The following is a 17792-nucleotide window of genomic DNA, read 5'->3' as shown; positions in this document are numbered from 1 at the left end:
GTCGCAGTCCGCCATATTAGAATTTCCCTTTTTCCTCTTTAGGAAATTTCCTTTTCGCTCGTCCTCTTCGACCGGGAAATTTGAAATTCTACATGGTTGCCGACCAAATTATTCTTTACACTCTAAATATTAATCGTTTATTTAATTTAATTTACTTAATATTTCAAAGATCGGTAGCACTGGCATACAGCTGTTGGATGCTATGTTGTGACGTCACAGGTGAATGGTAGAATTACATATACGAATAGTATTTAAATTGTAAAAATAACTCGGTCTGGGTGGTATTCGAACTCGATCGCACGGTTGACTTGATACCTAGTGAGTTAGGCCTCGTGGCTATATCGCTCTGCCGACTGTACAAAGGAAATTTTTCTATGTAAGCAGTGAAATTTCATCAGTTTAGTTAGTTAGTGCTGACCATCGCCGCTGGTATCGCCACACCCGCACGAAATCATTGTAAACATCAATTGTACAGAAAACATTGAACAGTGAATTTTAATTGCATAAACTCATAAAGCATAAAACAGCATGTAAAATAATTCGCTAGTTTCTGCCAAGAAATCTATTCATCAAGACTTCTAGTAGCCCAAATATATTAGTATATGTCGAAGTAAATCGTAAAAACCGTCCCTTATTGGTTAAACCTCTTTTTGAGAGTGAAATTCAATCCAGCCGAACAAATCCACAGATTAAAAATTCACTCTTCCTCTTACAAATTTGATGCTTACATGCTATTTTTGAATCATTGTTACCAACAGTATTGAAACTGTACTTTAAAATTTAAAGAACATAATTTTTTTAATTCAATAAAAAAATTGGTATTTACATAACATGTTTGTGATTTATTTGATGTAAAAAAGAAATGTAAGTCAAATCGATTAATCAATTAGTGAAAACTTTTTGCATAATCAAAAATGTAACTTTCTCTATACGGTATCACTTCGTATAAATCTGAAGAAATTTAAAATCTGAAACTATAAATAAGTTGCTATTTTATCAATTAAAATATCATTTACAGCAAAAAACGTTTTTCTAATTAGAATTTTAAAAACTATCCTGGAGTACAATTTTGAGGTTATGGGCCTACATTAATTAATGTAGGTTAGACCGAAAGTTTTTTTAAGAGAACTAACAAAATTTTATTAATTTAAAAAATATCAGCGAAAAGCTTCTGAGTGGGAGTATGATATATCAAATTTGTATCGTGAGAAAAATACTAAGCTTTACTGGGAATGAAAATAAAATCCTGTCAGATTAAAAGCAGATACGTATTTTAGGAAGGATTTTTTTTTAAATTTCATATCAGCTCTGTACGGTGAGCTTTTATATTTTACAACATGAAAAAACTTTTATATATATATATATATATATATATATATATATATATATATAAAACTATTTAAACCGATGTAATTAAATAGGATAAAATTTATAACAACCTACGTACAAAATATTTTGTAGAATTTAAATTTAATTTCCTTCACGTATAACAGAGGGAATTTAAAAATAATACAATAAATAGAATGTATAAATAATTAAATTAAAAATATGTATATGATAGATATAAGCAGGAATCGAACCAGGGACTTTCAGATTGATCCAAGATGTGTCGTTTCCCACACAGAATAATTTCGTCAAACGATGTAAATTGATTACAATCATTTACATAAACATACATTTTTATTTACATATTCTCTTTTCTATCGTGCTGATAACGAATAAGTGATTTTTAACAATTGTTGAATTATCAAAGAAATAATTTTAACGAAGTGACAGTTTTATTAAAGTGATTTGTATATCATAAGGTTATCATATGAATTACCGTTTAAAATTACCGTTTAAAATTTGTATGTACATATTAGCTATTATTTTACAAAGCTATTTTATACCAAATATAAAATAGTATAATTTTCGATTCCAATTTTTGTCTTTTATCAAAGATTTCTCGAAAACTACTAAACGCACAGTTCTGGAATCTATTCTTTTTCAAATTTTAGATCATATTTCATATAAAACCACTAAATTTACTCCTTAACGCGCAGAGAAATCAGGGCGGAATCTTTTACTAGCTGACATTCGCAAACGAAGCTTTCCGAACCTATATTTAATATATATACAATATATACATATATATTATATATTTAACATGCTATTTACTTTCTTCTTTATTTTCACTAGTAGATCTATTCTGAAAGTTTTTACGTTATTTGGGAATTTTTCTACATACATATCTTTGTATGTGTGTTGTATATATACACTATTATATTAAGAGGAAGAGGCTCTTTGTTTGTTCAGGATAAACAAAAATCTACTCCATCAATCGCAATCAACGTTATATTCATGCTTCTTGCCATAACTGACAACGTTTTTAGATAAATTTCATCTCAAAAAATCTCGACTATATATATTTCTAACGACAAATCAATATCAACAATGGATTTCCCGAAGGCACTGTGTGTGAGGCTAGAGTGGTGAGGTATGCGAGCACCTCATGGAAGGCTGGACCAATCATCTACATCAACTAGTAAGAAACGGGGTGCCCCTGGGGCGCTGTTTTTGAAGGTGTAATGGGGTGCTCTTATAATATCTCTGCAAACAATATCATCCGATTTTCAAAATTCAGACGGGGTATTTGTTAATCGTAGGTTGAAGGCTAACTTCTGCATTCATCAGGTACACTCTCGATCTAACAGATCACGGTTATTCGGAAATATATATATATATATATATATATATATATATATATATATATTTATAAAAATATTATCTGTCCGTTATCGCATCACGCGAGAACCAACCGACCGATCCTACTATCCTGTCTTTTGTAACTTAGTTTCTTTTTCAAGTTTCTATAAAGCCTAAATATTATATTTATTATTTATCAGTATTTTTACAAATATGAGGATAACGTTAAGTGCTGGAATCCGGGGGGTGGAGTCCTCTCGGTAGATTGGAATGTTGCCCGAAGAAGACCCTGAGTTGACTCCGGGATTCACCTACGCTGACCTGACCCCCGAGTATTATATATATATATATTAATAAAAAAGTAAAAAAACCGTTTGCATGATATAACTTTATACGAAAAAAATTTAGAATGAAACAAATTGGAAATTTATTTCTTTGTTGTTGGTTAAGTAATAAGTTAGATAATAAAATTTTTATTAAAAGAAATTTAATGCAAAAATAACAAACCTTTCCAAAGTTTAATTAATTTATGACGTATACTTAGGTTAAAAAATACGCGTTATTAATATTTATTGCGAAATTGGAAAAATTTAAAGAAAAAGTTTTGAGAAAACAACAAACCTATAATAAAAATTCAAGAATATTTTTATCATTTTGATCTTGATAGAGTTTATGTATAAACTGTTGTATTACAGTGTGCATTAACAGGATTACATAAAATGTTTATTAAAATTTTGTTTCGTTATTTCATGTAGAAAAAATTCACAGCATCATTAGTCTTTTACATAATTTAGGTAAAAATTGGAAAATCTCCTTTAAGTAATTAAGATTATTTAGATGTGAGATTTATTTATTTTTTGTTATATACACGAAAACTCGCCTTCTTAAGAAAAAAAAAAAAAATACAATGTATTAAATTTATAAATCACTTCATTTTTTTAACAAAGAATAGCAGAATTATGTAACATTAGCAATTAAAATTTCATAAAATTATAATTAAATTATTAAAAATATTTAACATTTTTAATAATAGATTAATTCTACTAACACGGGTACGTTGTAGGGCATGTTTCCAAGAATGCTATTATAATAGTGATAATAAAATAATTTTTAAAACTAATAAGTTGGTGACGCGATCGAAGGTAATAAATAATATATTTAAATTTTAAAAAAATGATTGCCGAAACCCGGGATCGAACCAGGGACCTTTAGATCTTCAGTCTAACGCTCTCCCAACTGAGCTATTTCGGCTGATGATTGACGTAGAGTTAAAGGAATTTTACAGAACAGTTATATAAAAATAATTGGAAAAAAATCATAACTGGTCAAGATAAGATTGTCAAAATATTAAACATCTACTCTTAATTTCTCAAATTTCGAATAAAAACATTATTGATTTTAGAGAATTCCTTGCTTTGTGGAAAAATTTAAAGAAAAGTTTTATTTATAAAGAAGTGATTTATTTAAAAAAAAATATATATATATAGTAATAAATTAAAAGAAAACTCCTCATATATTGAAAAAATGAAAAGTCTTATACTTTATAAAAGTAATGAAAATAATTGCTCTTAGTTTGGGTCCAGAATATAATGTAGGTGCCAAAGTTACTTTTATTTTAGTGGCCCTTTAAATAATGAAGAAAAATACGAAAAAAGTTTAATAATAGAAATTAAAAGAGTTAAAGACAAAATCAAAAAAGAATATTATATTTTTTAGTGCTTGGGAGTAAATTAAACAATTATTTTTTTTTTAAATATTCATATATAAGTTGAGATTAACACAACTGGTTAAGTAAAGCATTTTATAAATTTAACATCTCTCCAATAAAGGCTAAAACAAGAACGTAAAAGTTTTCAAAAAACATTTTTGTGTTTAAGAACCAGGCTTTATAATTTTTGAAAATTGTAGATAGTTTTTAATAGTCCTATCTATGATGTATAAAATACAAAAAAAATTAAAAACAAAGATTTTTTCTTTTTATTTTAAAAAATAGAGAAAACAAAATTGCCTGAAAAATGCCTCAGAAAAAAATCGAATTTCAATAATTCCCGATGTCGGTTCGGTCAAACATGAGATATAAGGCCAAAAGCAGTAGACAAACACTCGTACATATATTTTTTTGTGGTCTAGATGAACTAGTTGCACCCTAAAACCTAAAGGTTTGCAATATACCCGATACCCATTTTTACATGATCACCATACTTTCCCCTTTCATATAGCTATTCTACCTGCATTCGCCGGGATAATAAAATTATTCCCAAAGGCTTTGCCTAATTTTTTATATTTCATTTCGGAACACGATAATTTTGTTTCTTTTATTAATTTATGGCGGATGTGTGTTAGCTAAATGATATAAATAATCTAATTAACTTACGTTATATATATATTATTCTAAATTTGTATTTATGATTACTTCAAATTATAAAAAAAAATACGTACCCTCAAGAATACAGTAAAACACTCTAGAATTACATTTATGAAAAGACCTTGCCAAAAAAAATACTTGCCGAAACCCGGGATCGAACCAGGGACCTTTAGATCTTCAGTCTAACGCTCTCCCAACTGAGCTATTTCGGCTGACTGTATAAATAAATTATTAGGAATTTTACCAGCTCATTTGCTTTAATTTTCTGGTTATTTATCGTTATCAAACAACAGCCTGATACACAAATATAGTAAATTTATCCTACTTTTTTTTTAATGGTGGATAAGAAAAAAGTTATGTAACGCGTGAAAAGTTTTAATTTTAAGATATCATACACCCATGTATTATAATATTATATAATCCAACGAGCCTATAATGACAGATAGCCATTGATGCACGAGTGCGAAGTAAGTTACGACACGAGCCCTGGCTAGTGCCGTAAACTTAGGAAGATTGCATTAATGACCATTATAGAGAGTTGCATACTGTATTTTTTCTACGGCTGATAAAATATTAAGATTATTGATTTAAATCAATGATATAATACATTGTTACAGAATTATTTTTTTCTAATTCTTTAAACAATACATTAAACAATACAATTCTGTGGCAACAAGTTATTTGTCATAAGTTCTGGCTTTTCTTTAATATCGATCGTTGTTAAAGACATTTCTTCCTCAGAATCCGACATCGTTAACAAAATGATAAACAATATAATATAGAAACTTATTACGTATTGATGTACTTTCAAATTAACCTCTGCTTGCTAACGACTAAAACGGATTAAAATCAAAGAAAAAACACAGCTGATATATTAAAGAATAGAGTAGGCTTTTCATCGGTTGAACACCTGTATTACGATAAAGGTTCCAGCCGCGTAATTCAAACGTCCTAATACAGCTGTAGAAAAAATATTATAACGTAAGGGTAGATTTTAACTATGCCGATTTATTTCATGAATCTCACTTTCTACAGACAAGAACATAGTCTAAAAAACATTAAATGTTTAAATTATATTTAAAAGGATAAAAAAAAATCTTTGGAATATTTTAATAAAAATATTCATTAATTTTAAAATTTGTTTATTATTTATTATCTTAATATGTTTATGTAAAGAGCATGTAAAATAAATATAACATAACATAAAAGTACTACCAATAAGCAGAATCGAGATGAACCAACAGCAGTTCAAACAATTTATGGAAATAAAATGAAAGTGCCCCAAAGATAGCGAAAACGGTTCCACCTGCAGTAAAAGCGGTTCTTTGGAATTCTCGTGATGTTATGATATACTTATTCTACCTGAAAAAAGGCACGATCATCACCGGGGAGTATTATCTTTCACTACTGGACTTATTGAAGGATCCGAAAATTTAATCTGTAAGGATAATAATTCACGCTAAAATAATTACTATTAGGATACTTTGGGCTAAGTCGCAAGCCGGGGTCAATACACAAACATTTAGTTTTAATCTAAATCTGCTCAGCTGAAGAAACATACTGTTAGGATCCTTTGCCAGAATTCCTGATTTACTTATATTTAACATAGTTCTCTTTTGAACGGGAACATAATTGCCGTTTATTTCTCTACAGAAGAAAAAGACCTCAGTTAAATAAGAGTGAATTTAATTACGAATTTTGAAACATCAAAGTCTGAATAAAATTTAATTATTAAAGGTTAAACATTTTTTAAAATTTAAAGTAAGGCAGTCAACGATTGCACACATTAAACAAACACATGAATTTAGAAATTTTTTAGGAATTTTTTTTATTTCAGAATTCAGGGAAAAGAAATGTAAGAAAATAGTAATTAATATTCCTTTTTTGTCCGTTATTAATATATTTTAACTTTTCTACTGTAATATAACACCTGTAAAAATATTATGTATACTTGATTTCATCGGTATAAATACTCAGTTGCAAACAAAGCAATTGCAAGTTTAGTGTCTGTTTTTCATTTCAGTTTTTACGTCCGGTTCAGTATATTTCTCAAAAGAAATATAATTTCAAAAAAAAAGAATATCTTTATATTCGTAGGTAAAGTATTACCTGCATCAAAGACTCGTGTATAGATATTATGTACTTCCCTTTCCTGTTATATACAGAGCTGTATTTAATATTTCCATTTAGTGTTCAAAAATACAAGCCAAGCGTGATTAATGGATTCAAATCGCTTCATTAAGACCGAAGATATTGACGCAAAAGAATCCATATATTAGATATAAATGACTATCAGAATAAGAGGAGCTCCGGATTCAAATCCCTAAATTGACATTATTTAGAAGTTATTAAATTAATTTTCAGCTATAATAAAAAAAAAGAAACTTAAATTGGACGTCAGCTTACTATAATTATAGGAATAAATAATAAAATATAAATGAGTCAAGTTCCTAGATATTCTAAGGAAGGTAATGAATGTATCAAGCCGAAATAGCTCAGTTGGGAGAGCGTTAGACTGAAGATCTAAAGGTCCCTGGTTCGATCCCGGGTTTCGGCACTTATTTTTTTATTCTATTTATGGTATTTTCTTCAACTTTGTTATTTTTTATTTCACACACACATATATATATATATACACATACGAGCTTTTTAATCTATTACTTATAAGGAATAGCCGACATAAGGTTCCAAAAATATCCTAGTTAAATTATTCAAATTTTTTTCTAAAACATATCTTAGAATAAAATAACAAAAAAACCCATATAAAAGTGCTCTGGTATGAAATATAATAAAATGTGCATTCTTTTAGAGGTTATTCTTCATCTAAGAAATAATATAAAAAAATTTGCTGTCAAAATTCTAAAAAAAAATATTTGTTTCATCTATGTTTTTACATAAATTTTAACTTTGAGAAGTAAATGATAAAATGCAATTGTAATTTTACTTAAAATTTCAAGATCACCAATCAGCACCACATATAAATTTTAAACAAATTATTTTTTTTTAAATTTCATTTACTTTTTAATATTTGTTATAACCAATAAAATTAATAATTTTTTTTTTATAGATAAGAATTTTTTAAATCCGGTAGGTTTGTTAAAGATTCTTATCTCCAGTAATTATAATAAATTTTGAAAAGTAGAAGTTATATTATTGTATTTGGATAAAGATAATGCTAATGATATTTGGATAATGCTAAAGTAGATAGAAAAGTAGTCGATGTTTAGAAGAAAAAAATCTATAGAAAAATGTAAGTATATGGTAATATATGTTATTTAAAAAGTTAATAAAGTGAAATACCTTGGTTTTTTATAAAACAAGGTCAATACAAAAATTTAAATCTATATACCAAATCTTGAGGGATCTGTTTCAAAATCTATCACTACGTCAATACGGTTAAAAATATTACTCATTGTATAAATTTGATCAAAATTTAAATGTCAATCACCTTTTATAGTTATTTTGGGTAATTCAAATGTTCAGTCAAATGGATTATAGTAGATTTATCTACGTTCTTTGCCTAATCAGGTCTGTCACTCACTTGGTATATCTAAAAATAAAGTATTACATTTTTAAAAAAAACTGACAATAAAGTTGTTATACTTTCCTGGTATTGGTTATTTATTCTTATAAAGTAGAAAAATAATGATACAAGAAAAAAGTTTAAAAAAATCAATTAATATTTGTTTATTTGATTGTATCCCCAACCCGAATATTACCCTCAAAGTATTTTTTTTATTTTTGATCACTTGCAATACTACTACTACTCCCTGTGCCTATGAAGACATTAACAAAATTCGGTTAAAAATATGCAATAAATAAAAAAGGACCTTTATTCGATTCTTGACAAAATGAGAAATTTTAGATTAAAGTTATTGAATAATGATAAGATAAGCTTTCACGCATGTACAGAACGTAGAATTAAATTGAGGTTTTGTTTGCAAAATTTTGAGAAAGTTGACCCATTCCTTAGAGAAATTGACCCCAAATTTCCATCAACAAATTGCCCTACATACACCAGTCTATACAAAATTTCATCAAAATTAGTATATCTAGTCAAAATTTATTAAACTTCAAACACACCAGTGCACATAATACGTACGTATGTACATACAAATGAATATTACCCCCGTTTTCTGTTGTTTTTTAGAGTCCCTGGGTAATGAAATTTCGAGAAATTAAAAAAAAACCATCCCAGTTTTCTACTGTTTATCATACTTGCTGTAATAAGCTATGATGCAAGAATGTAAAAATTAATAATAACTAAATATAATTTTTTTTTTTTTAAACGAATGTTATTAAAAATAAATCAACATATCTAACTCGGAAATTACGACAGCTGATTTGGCTACAACGCATTGTCTAACACTCCACGGTGAAAAGACAGAATTTCCTTTTAATTTGTAATCGTTTATTGCACTTTATTCCAGCCAATCATTTCTTAAATAAATTTTAATGAATTGGTTTTAAACTTTTATAATTGGGTTAGATTGACTTTCTACCAACGCAGTCGATGTGTCACCATCATTAATGTATCACGAAAAAAATCTGATAGGACACCACATGACTTCCTTGTACGCCTATTAAATTACATATACACATTTTTTTTAAAAATGAATACATAAAATTTTATTTCATTAATACTTCTGATATTTTTTCATATTTTTATTTTTATTTTTGAATTTTTATTTATTGTAAATTTTTTTTATAATCAAGGGTTAACAATTATTAATAAATCAATATGTTTAAATTTAAAAAATAAATTGAAAAACGGAGATGAAATCGGATTTGAACCAATGTGCCTTCCCCTTGTAACAGTCAATTATTTCATTAATTAAAGTTTTATTTGGCTGTAACTCTGGAATTAATGAAAATAAGTACCACTTATGATGTATCGTTGAAAAGCTCTCAATGAGGGCTTATTACTGCAGTTGACAAAAAGTCCAAAATCCAAACGTTTAGGAATTTGGGCTTTTTTGGTCCAGTCGATTGGAGTCAAAAGGGAAAGTGCACAATTAGATGTTACAATAGTCCTAAATCCAAGATTTCAAAATCGTACGGCTAATCGTTTTTTGAGTTATGCGAGATACATACGCACATAAGTATGTACGTACAGACGTCACGCCGAAACTTGTCAAAATGGATCCCGCGATGGTCAAAATGGATATTTCCGTTGAAATCTCGAAATCGATATTTTTCACGGTATTTTTCGGTATTTTCCTTTACTTCATACGAGGAACTAAAAAGTTTCAACTATGAGGTAAATAAAAAGGAATATTTGTAGCCATTTCTTTTTGTAGCCAAACTCTTTTTTTATAGAATATTTGTAGCCAATTGTTTATTTAAACAATTTTCTCTTGTACTTTTTAATTAACCTAAATTTGAGGTCTGTGTAATAGTGTATTTTAAATATGCGGTTATGGAGTTATATTGATGAGCGAATTGAAAACCTAATGCTTGTGTGTCTATTAATTAATCAAATTATGTTTTGCGTTGTACTCTAAAAATCAGTGCGTTTCTGACTGCAAAATAGTGAGGGCGTTGGAAACGAAAAGTCGGTCTTTTTGCGCAGAAATAACTTTCAATATTTTTAGGTCTTTACATTTTTTATTCATTTAGATTTTTAAAGTTAACGGTAAATTTTATTATTTTCCTATGATTTCAAGTCGTATGGCGAGTTTATTAATATATTAATATTTTATCTCATATTTTTGTAAATGGTGGACTGTAAATTGTTATATTGGTCTAATTTTACACAGTCTACGTTACGGAGATCTACAATAATACGGGCACAGGTCACCAGCATATTGACGGTTGAAGAGGCGGGAGGAATTGAAAGTTGGTTTTAAGACAGATTATATAAGTACAAATCAATGAATTTTACTCAGATCAGTGCTTAATTGTATAGAATATGTCTGGTAGGCGAGTTTTTTTAATAAAAAATAGGGATTGCCCTAGGTTAAAAAAAAACTAACTACATTTGCCTGGATGGATCAAGAGAAACTATAGTAAAACTTTAATCAGATTAGCCAAACAAACAAAAAAAAAAATTACAATTTAGAAGACTGTTACAAAAATTAATTATTTATACAAGCAATAATATACGCATAATTATATTATTTATACACGTTAAAAGAAAATGTTGAAAAATTAACATTTTGTTTAATTAACATTTAAAAATCCTTCGACTGAGTAAATAAACTGTAATAAATTTGTATCTGTTTCAGAAAACCTATTTTAAATAAATTGTTTCAAATACATATTAAAAAGGTCTGTCATTTAAAAAAAAAAAAAAATGAATACTGGATAAACCTTTGTTTCCCTTGTAGAAAATATAACGTAAAAATAAGATTCCAATATATAGTTAGGAAATATAATACCTGCAAAGGAAAACTGCGGGTAGGTATAAGGCACTTTATATAATCTTTCTAAAAAGGGAATATAAAAATTACAATTATTGTTAATATAAATAATAGTAACTAAATGTTCTTACTTAAATAAATGAAAGTTCTTATAAAAAAAAAATTGTTAAAGATCGAGATTAATTAAAATTTAAACTTATTATCGTAGAAAAACGACGAAAGAATAAAAAAGAAATTAAACATAATACCATAACAAATGAACACCCGTACCCGTGATCAAAATTAAACATTCTAGATTAAGTAAAATCAAGAAAAATTAAAACAAAATCAAAACAAGGCCCTTTCTCCTACGCTGAACCATTACTGTTAAATATCACGCAAAGGATTCTACGGTGTGGTTTGATAATGTTGGTTATTGTTAGTTATTTTTCCTAAGAGTAAGTAATTATTACTATTACTATTTAGCAAAGGTAGAGCACATTCTTAAATATAAACTTACGGCTAAATTAAAATTTTTGATTTACTATATTTACTGATCAACAGATTCATATTTATGGCTGCCGAAACGCCTAGGCGTCTGCAGATCTTATTGTCCATTTGTTTATTTTGTTTTGACTTTTTTCCAGGGAAAAAAAACAGTTTCGCGTTATCATCGCCCGGACACGATATATATGTTGTAAATAAAAACTAAAACCCAGCAAAGTAAAAATACATCTTAAAAGGAAAACACCTGTGGCCTATTCTAAAAGCAAAATAAAAATACAAATTTATATCGCATTAATTTTCTCAATTGAGAATAAAATGATCATCTGCTTTACATCAAATGTCATAAATAGCTGAAACATACCACAGAAAACTCAAATATTTGAGTATAAACTGATGACCCTAAAAATCGTAAAATATAAGATAATTTCGTTTCATTATTCTCTAGCATAATTTGACTTTTTGATGGAATCCAAGAAATATTGTGTTTTAGATGGGAATATATTTAGGTATAATCAGTACTACATGACGATGGTATGCTTAGCATGTTAATAAGTTATACTAATAATGAAAATGAAACAATATGTTTTGATTTTGTCATTATTTAACTTGAAAATTATCATTATTTAGAATACCAATCGCGCAATACCAATTTTATATCCATCTGAGAAACAAATTGAGACGGTTTTGTTAAAATTTAAGTTACACAGTTGCATTGATGTTATTTGTAGTTTTTTGAACTGCTATCGTAAAACCTTTTAACCTTTTTAAATAGCGATCTTCAACTATTTTTGTAGATAGATTACAAGTTTACTTACTGGTTATAATATACTTTAGAAATATGAACATAGCATCCCTAATTTTGTCTGGTAACTGTGAGTAGGATTATATCTGAGGGATTATGTATATAAAATCATTACAACAAATCTTTTACTTCAGCTACAGTTTTTCTCTAAGTATTCAATCAAACAGGTGTGTTGCTGATGTCCTACTATACGAATGACAATTTTAGATAACAGATGCACCAATTAATTTTAATCTATTGGTTCCTCGTTTCTGTCTTCTAGCCTCCATTTATTATTAATCGTTTGGTAGTATTATATAATCTGGTTAAACAAGTTTATTACTTTGTAAAAGCTGCAATCATTTTATTCCTAGAGATGTAGCTAATTATACAATTCTTATTATTAATTAAGCACTACTAGATACAGTAGAAAATTCCAGTTACCATATTACTGACACACACGCGAGCGCGAGCGCACAACGCATGCAAACATACATATTTATATAAATAAAAAATGATACAAATTTTACCTTTCCTACTCCTTCACGAGGTGTAGCACGAGTTTCACGCTGATAAGTTGCCGGTCCAGGTGATTTTTTAGCCTCATGATCGTCAGCGGTTAGTCTTTTTGAACGATATTGTAATGAATTACCCCCCTATCAAAATAAAAATAAAATAAAAATTAATAGAAAAATGTTGCGTTACGCTTATAGTAATAATTATTTAAGTAATTAATTAAAATCGATTCATTTACGTTGCGAGATTCTTATATCAAACAATCGATCGTTTTTAGCAGCTTCTTCTCAAACGTGATGAGTATAACACTTTCCTCTAGTTTTCAGTCGTTTCATACGTGTAAAATATAAAACAGTTACAGAATTAAACTGAACTGTACACACGTTAGAGCAAATAGATGTAATTATTTCATATAGTTCAATGATTAAAATAGTGTATGGTGAGAGTATAAACTTGAAATATTACTGATACTTCTACAATATATACATCATTAATTTGAACTTCGTTAACTGAGGTTAACGAGTTTATTCGATTTCCGATTTTTAAATAAAATTCTCTTATCCTAAACAAATTTTTTTTTTAAAGAGAAACATAATAAAAACGTAACTTGACATTTTTGAAACCGTAACAATATTTAATTCCATCTAAATATCAATAGGATGATAGGTGAACATCTCTGATCAATAGAATTGATAGTTATTGTCAACAGATGTTTTCAGAATATAAATATATTAACATTTTTTAAGTAATTTCTGATCAATATTACTGGTTGTTTTGTTTAAGTTATTATTATTATCGTTATTTCTAAATAATAATTATTACCGATAAAATTATAACTACGTATTTTAATGTAAAAATGTTATTATGGAGGTCCATAAAAAAAAGTGACATGCATTTTTTCTATTACGACTTCTATAGAGAAAATTAGAAACTTCAAATTTGGTAAAAGAAAAGCTTCCCAGGGCACTGAGCGGGAAGGTTAAAAAAAAAGGCTAAGGTGTAAACTCAAAGATATATCCCTGAACAGTTTCAATCTTCAATATATCCTGATCAAATTGTCCATTTGTAATAAAACAAACACGAAGTAATAAAATAAAATAAAATTTAGACTATAACCTGACAACGAATATAAGCCGACAATTTCGTTTTAAGAAAGTGCCAAATGATGTTTGATCTTCAGATTGCAATAAAAAGAGAAATGGTAGAAAATAAAATTTAGTTCAAGAGATGTAGATTAAAACAGAATAAAATTTATTCAATTTTGATTACATGTGGCTGATACGATATGTATGTTGATTATTAGTTTTAATAATGATAAATTAAAAAAAAAATGTCCAGTATTTAGCTATTATGGGTAGGGTAAACGAATATTCAGCAAGAACTCAAAAACCCTGCTTATTAGATTTTTACTTTTTTAAATAGAAATATAATATAAATATGTAGCTTGAAATTTTTGGAACCGTAGCTTAATATTTCATTCCATATAAATAAAATTAGAATAGGGAAATTATAGATAAATATTTAATGAAATATTTTGTAACTTCTGAAACACTCAAAATACTTTTCTATTCTGTTTTTTCGTTAATGCTGTAATATTTCCTGAAGGAAGAAGACCCGTTTCTAGTTAAGAAAAATAGCAAAGCACTAAGTTTCTGTTTATTTTAACTCATTTTCTGTACCATTATTATTGGCGAAAAAAGATCCTTTAATCTTTTTCATGTTTAGCCTCCGGCAATTACCTTTCAAATAATACTTCAGAGGATGAATGAGGATGATATGTATGAGTGTAAATGAAGTGTACAGTCTCAGTTCTACCGTTCCTGAGATGTGTGGTTAAATGAAACACAACCACCAAAGAACACCGGTATCCAAGATCTAGTATTCAAATCCGTTTAAAAATAACTGACTTTACCAGGACTTGAACGCTGGAACTCTCGACTTCCAAATCAGCTGATTTGGGAAGACGCGTTCACCACTAGACCAACACCTTTAGTATGACATCCTCGGTGATCTTGCACGGTCGGAAACCACACTGGTTGTCCATTAGAAAATTATCAGTGACCAATCTAATATTAATACTCAAATATAGGACCTTCTCAAAAACCTTTCAAATCGCAGGCAACATACTAAAGGTGTTGGATACAGCTTCTTTTAGTCCATGTAAATATGTGTTAGGGATTTCTCTGGACATATCCGGGGCATTTAATAACTAACTTATGGCGGTACTCTGCCCTGTTTCGATGCAGAATCGTAAGTGTACACGAAATAGTGCTCTCAAGTTATTTCAGCTATCGGACCGTTTCCCTGCGTGACGGCGGCTCGGAGGTTCGTAAGACCTTAACTAAAGGATGTCTTCAGGACAGTGTTCTGAGTCCCTTCTTTGGATCATAGAAGAGATTCCATGTTGCGTTTAAGGTTGCCGTATGGATGCCGTGTTGTCGCTTATGCTGTCGACGCGCTGCTACTGATCGAAGGGGATTCGCGTAACGAAGAGTTCCGAGCTACTCATGCTTGTGAGACACTCCGACTGTGGAGACTCGAACATAAGATGATTTTCAGCCCAGAGGAAACCACAATGATATTGCTTAAGGGCCAAACGGCTGCTTCCGGACGAATCCGGGTTTGGATGGGTGGTCCTCCCAATCCGTATGTTACGGCTCAAAAATACTTAGGTGTTATACTTGATGAAAATTTTCGGTTCAAGGAACATCCACAGTATGTGGCAAAAAAAGGCCGCTTGGCTTTTAGGTATTGTATTTTGCTTTTTTTTTATTTCGCTGTATTTTGCTTTGTCTTTTAAAATCAATATAATTTATGGAATTTATGTTTAACGGTATTGTTTTCTCAACTAAGTGTGTATTGTTAATTGAAAATAAGTTATTTAGAATAAATTGGAGTAAATCTAGAAAAGAATACTGTAACCCAATTTTTAAAAAAATAAAAATTATCATCGTATAAATTTTTTCTTATATCCTAAAATCGGTTTTGGAATTTTTGATTATTTGGATCCAACTTTAGAATGGTGTGAGTTGTCCAATGTCACCATCTTACAGCGGTTTCAGAATAAACCAGCGAGATGCATAACAGAGGCACCTCGGTTTATAAGGAACAATAAAATCCTGGATTATTTAGGTATACGATACGTCCGAAAGAAATACCTCTTTTCAGTTCAAAGTACAAACTACGACTTAATCACATGAATCACTCAACCGTGAACCTCCTAGACGATTAAAACGCTACACATTTTGGACGTTAGTTACTCTAGTATCTTAAGTGTAACTTCAGAAGCGAGTGCTGTGCGTTATTTCTTCGATTATTATTTTTTAATTTATTGCATCTTCTTTTCTTTTCTCCTCATTGTTTCATAGTTTTTCTTGCTACTTATGACTTCTTTTGTTTTTCTTTCATTTGTTCTATTGTTAGGTGTTATTGTTCAATAATTACTTAATGTATGTGTTACTTGCCACTAAAGTTCTTTGTAGTACTAGTGTGTAATTTGTAAGGAATATGAGCTGGTAACGCCCTATCATGTAATCGAATTTAATCAAGGTTTTTATAAATGTAACGGATTGTAAATAAAATTTGAGTCTAAAGAAAATGTCCTAACATTTCGTAAAAATAATTTGGTTAATTATCCAAAGCGAAATGAAGTACACAATTGTACGGCACAAATTATCTTTTACCATTACCCGTTTTGGACATTACCAATTTTGGACATTACCCGTTCTCAGTCGAGTGATATAATTCGTTGATATTTTATAGAAGAACTTTTTTCAACAATCTGGCTTCATCTGCCAAAAATTCTTCGATTAACTAATCTGGGTAAGTAGTTATTGAGAATTATTTTTCGAGACTTAATTTTCCCGACAATATAAATTTAATATTATCGTTCGTTAAAGTTTAAATACGTTGCGTAATGTCTACTCAAAATTAAGGTAAAATATACACATGGATTTATATTCTACTACTTATGATAACGGTGAAGATGTTTTGTAAAATTACATATTATATATTAACATTAAGTTAACAGATTTCCACTTTATGAAAAATTTATGTTACGTTTATACTGTGTGTACCGAAAATCGTAACGTAGAATGAATTATAATGCGTCATAAGAAACATTTTACTTTTGTCTTGTGAAAGTCGATAAATAAATATTATCGTTAACCCCGATCTCACGACAAATGTGGACAATTTCGCATTTATTAATATTTATGACGATTTCGGCTTAGAATTAATGAACAAGAATATAAAAAAAAGGTTTGGCCTAGCTCTTTACTGAAATTTTATGTAAATATAATAAATTCAGTATTATTATATAAAAATAAGCAATTTAAAATAATACAAAAAAAGAAAATCTCTATACAAAAAAATAAAGAAAAATCATGTAGGGACTCTCTCTATAAGCTTACTAAATTTTCCAGCCTTGACCTGCAAGACATTTAAATTGCGAGGAACTGTCATGAGAGCCATCATCCCCTTATTTTGATTATTATTATTTATAGCGTAGTAAAAATATTATTGTACGTACTTAAGTCTTTGTCAGATGCGATTTGTCTAAAGTTTATCTCTTCATAGCTCTCAAAATTTAAGAAAT

The 17792-nt window shown here is 28.7% G+C and overlaps 1 protein-coding gene and 3 non-coding genes across 4 annotated transcripts in view; 1 reads left to right on the top strand and 3 right to left on the bottom strand.

Moving 5' to 3' along the window:
- The window catches only part of LOC142330902 (sperm-tail PG-rich repeat-containing protein 2-like), a 70684-nt gene that overhangs the window by 35612 nt on the left and 17280 nt on the right, over window positions 1-17792 (bottom strand). Inside the window, exon 3 of the mRNA XM_075376369.1 lies at window positions 13210-13335. Within this exon, the coding sequence (XP_075232484.1) occupies window positions 13210-13335 (126 nt within the window). The remainder of the gene's footprint in view (window positions 1-13209; window positions 13336-17792) is intronic.
- On the bottom strand, window positions 3864-3936 carry TRNAF-GAA (transfer RNA phenylalanine (anticodon GAA)). The gene has a single exon. It is a non-coding gene; the product is annotated as a tRNA-Phe (tRNA).
- Window positions 5190-5262, bottom strand: TRNAF-GAA (transfer RNA phenylalanine (anticodon GAA)). Its single transcript has one exon. It is a non-coding gene; the product is annotated as a tRNA-Phe (tRNA).
- Window positions 7535-7607, top strand: TRNAF-GAA (transfer RNA phenylalanine (anticodon GAA)). Its single transcript has one exon. It is a non-coding gene; the product is annotated as a tRNA-Phe (tRNA).

The sequence above is a fragment of the Lycorma delicatula genome, chromosome 10 (assembly GCF_047948215.1).
Source record: "Lycorma delicatula isolate Av1 chromosome 10, ASM4794821v1, whole genome shotgun sequence".
NCBI lineage: Eukaryota > Metazoa > Arthropoda > Insecta > Hemiptera > Fulgoridae > Lycorma > Lycorma delicatula.
This window is presented reverse-complemented; position numbering and strand designations above follow the sequence as displayed.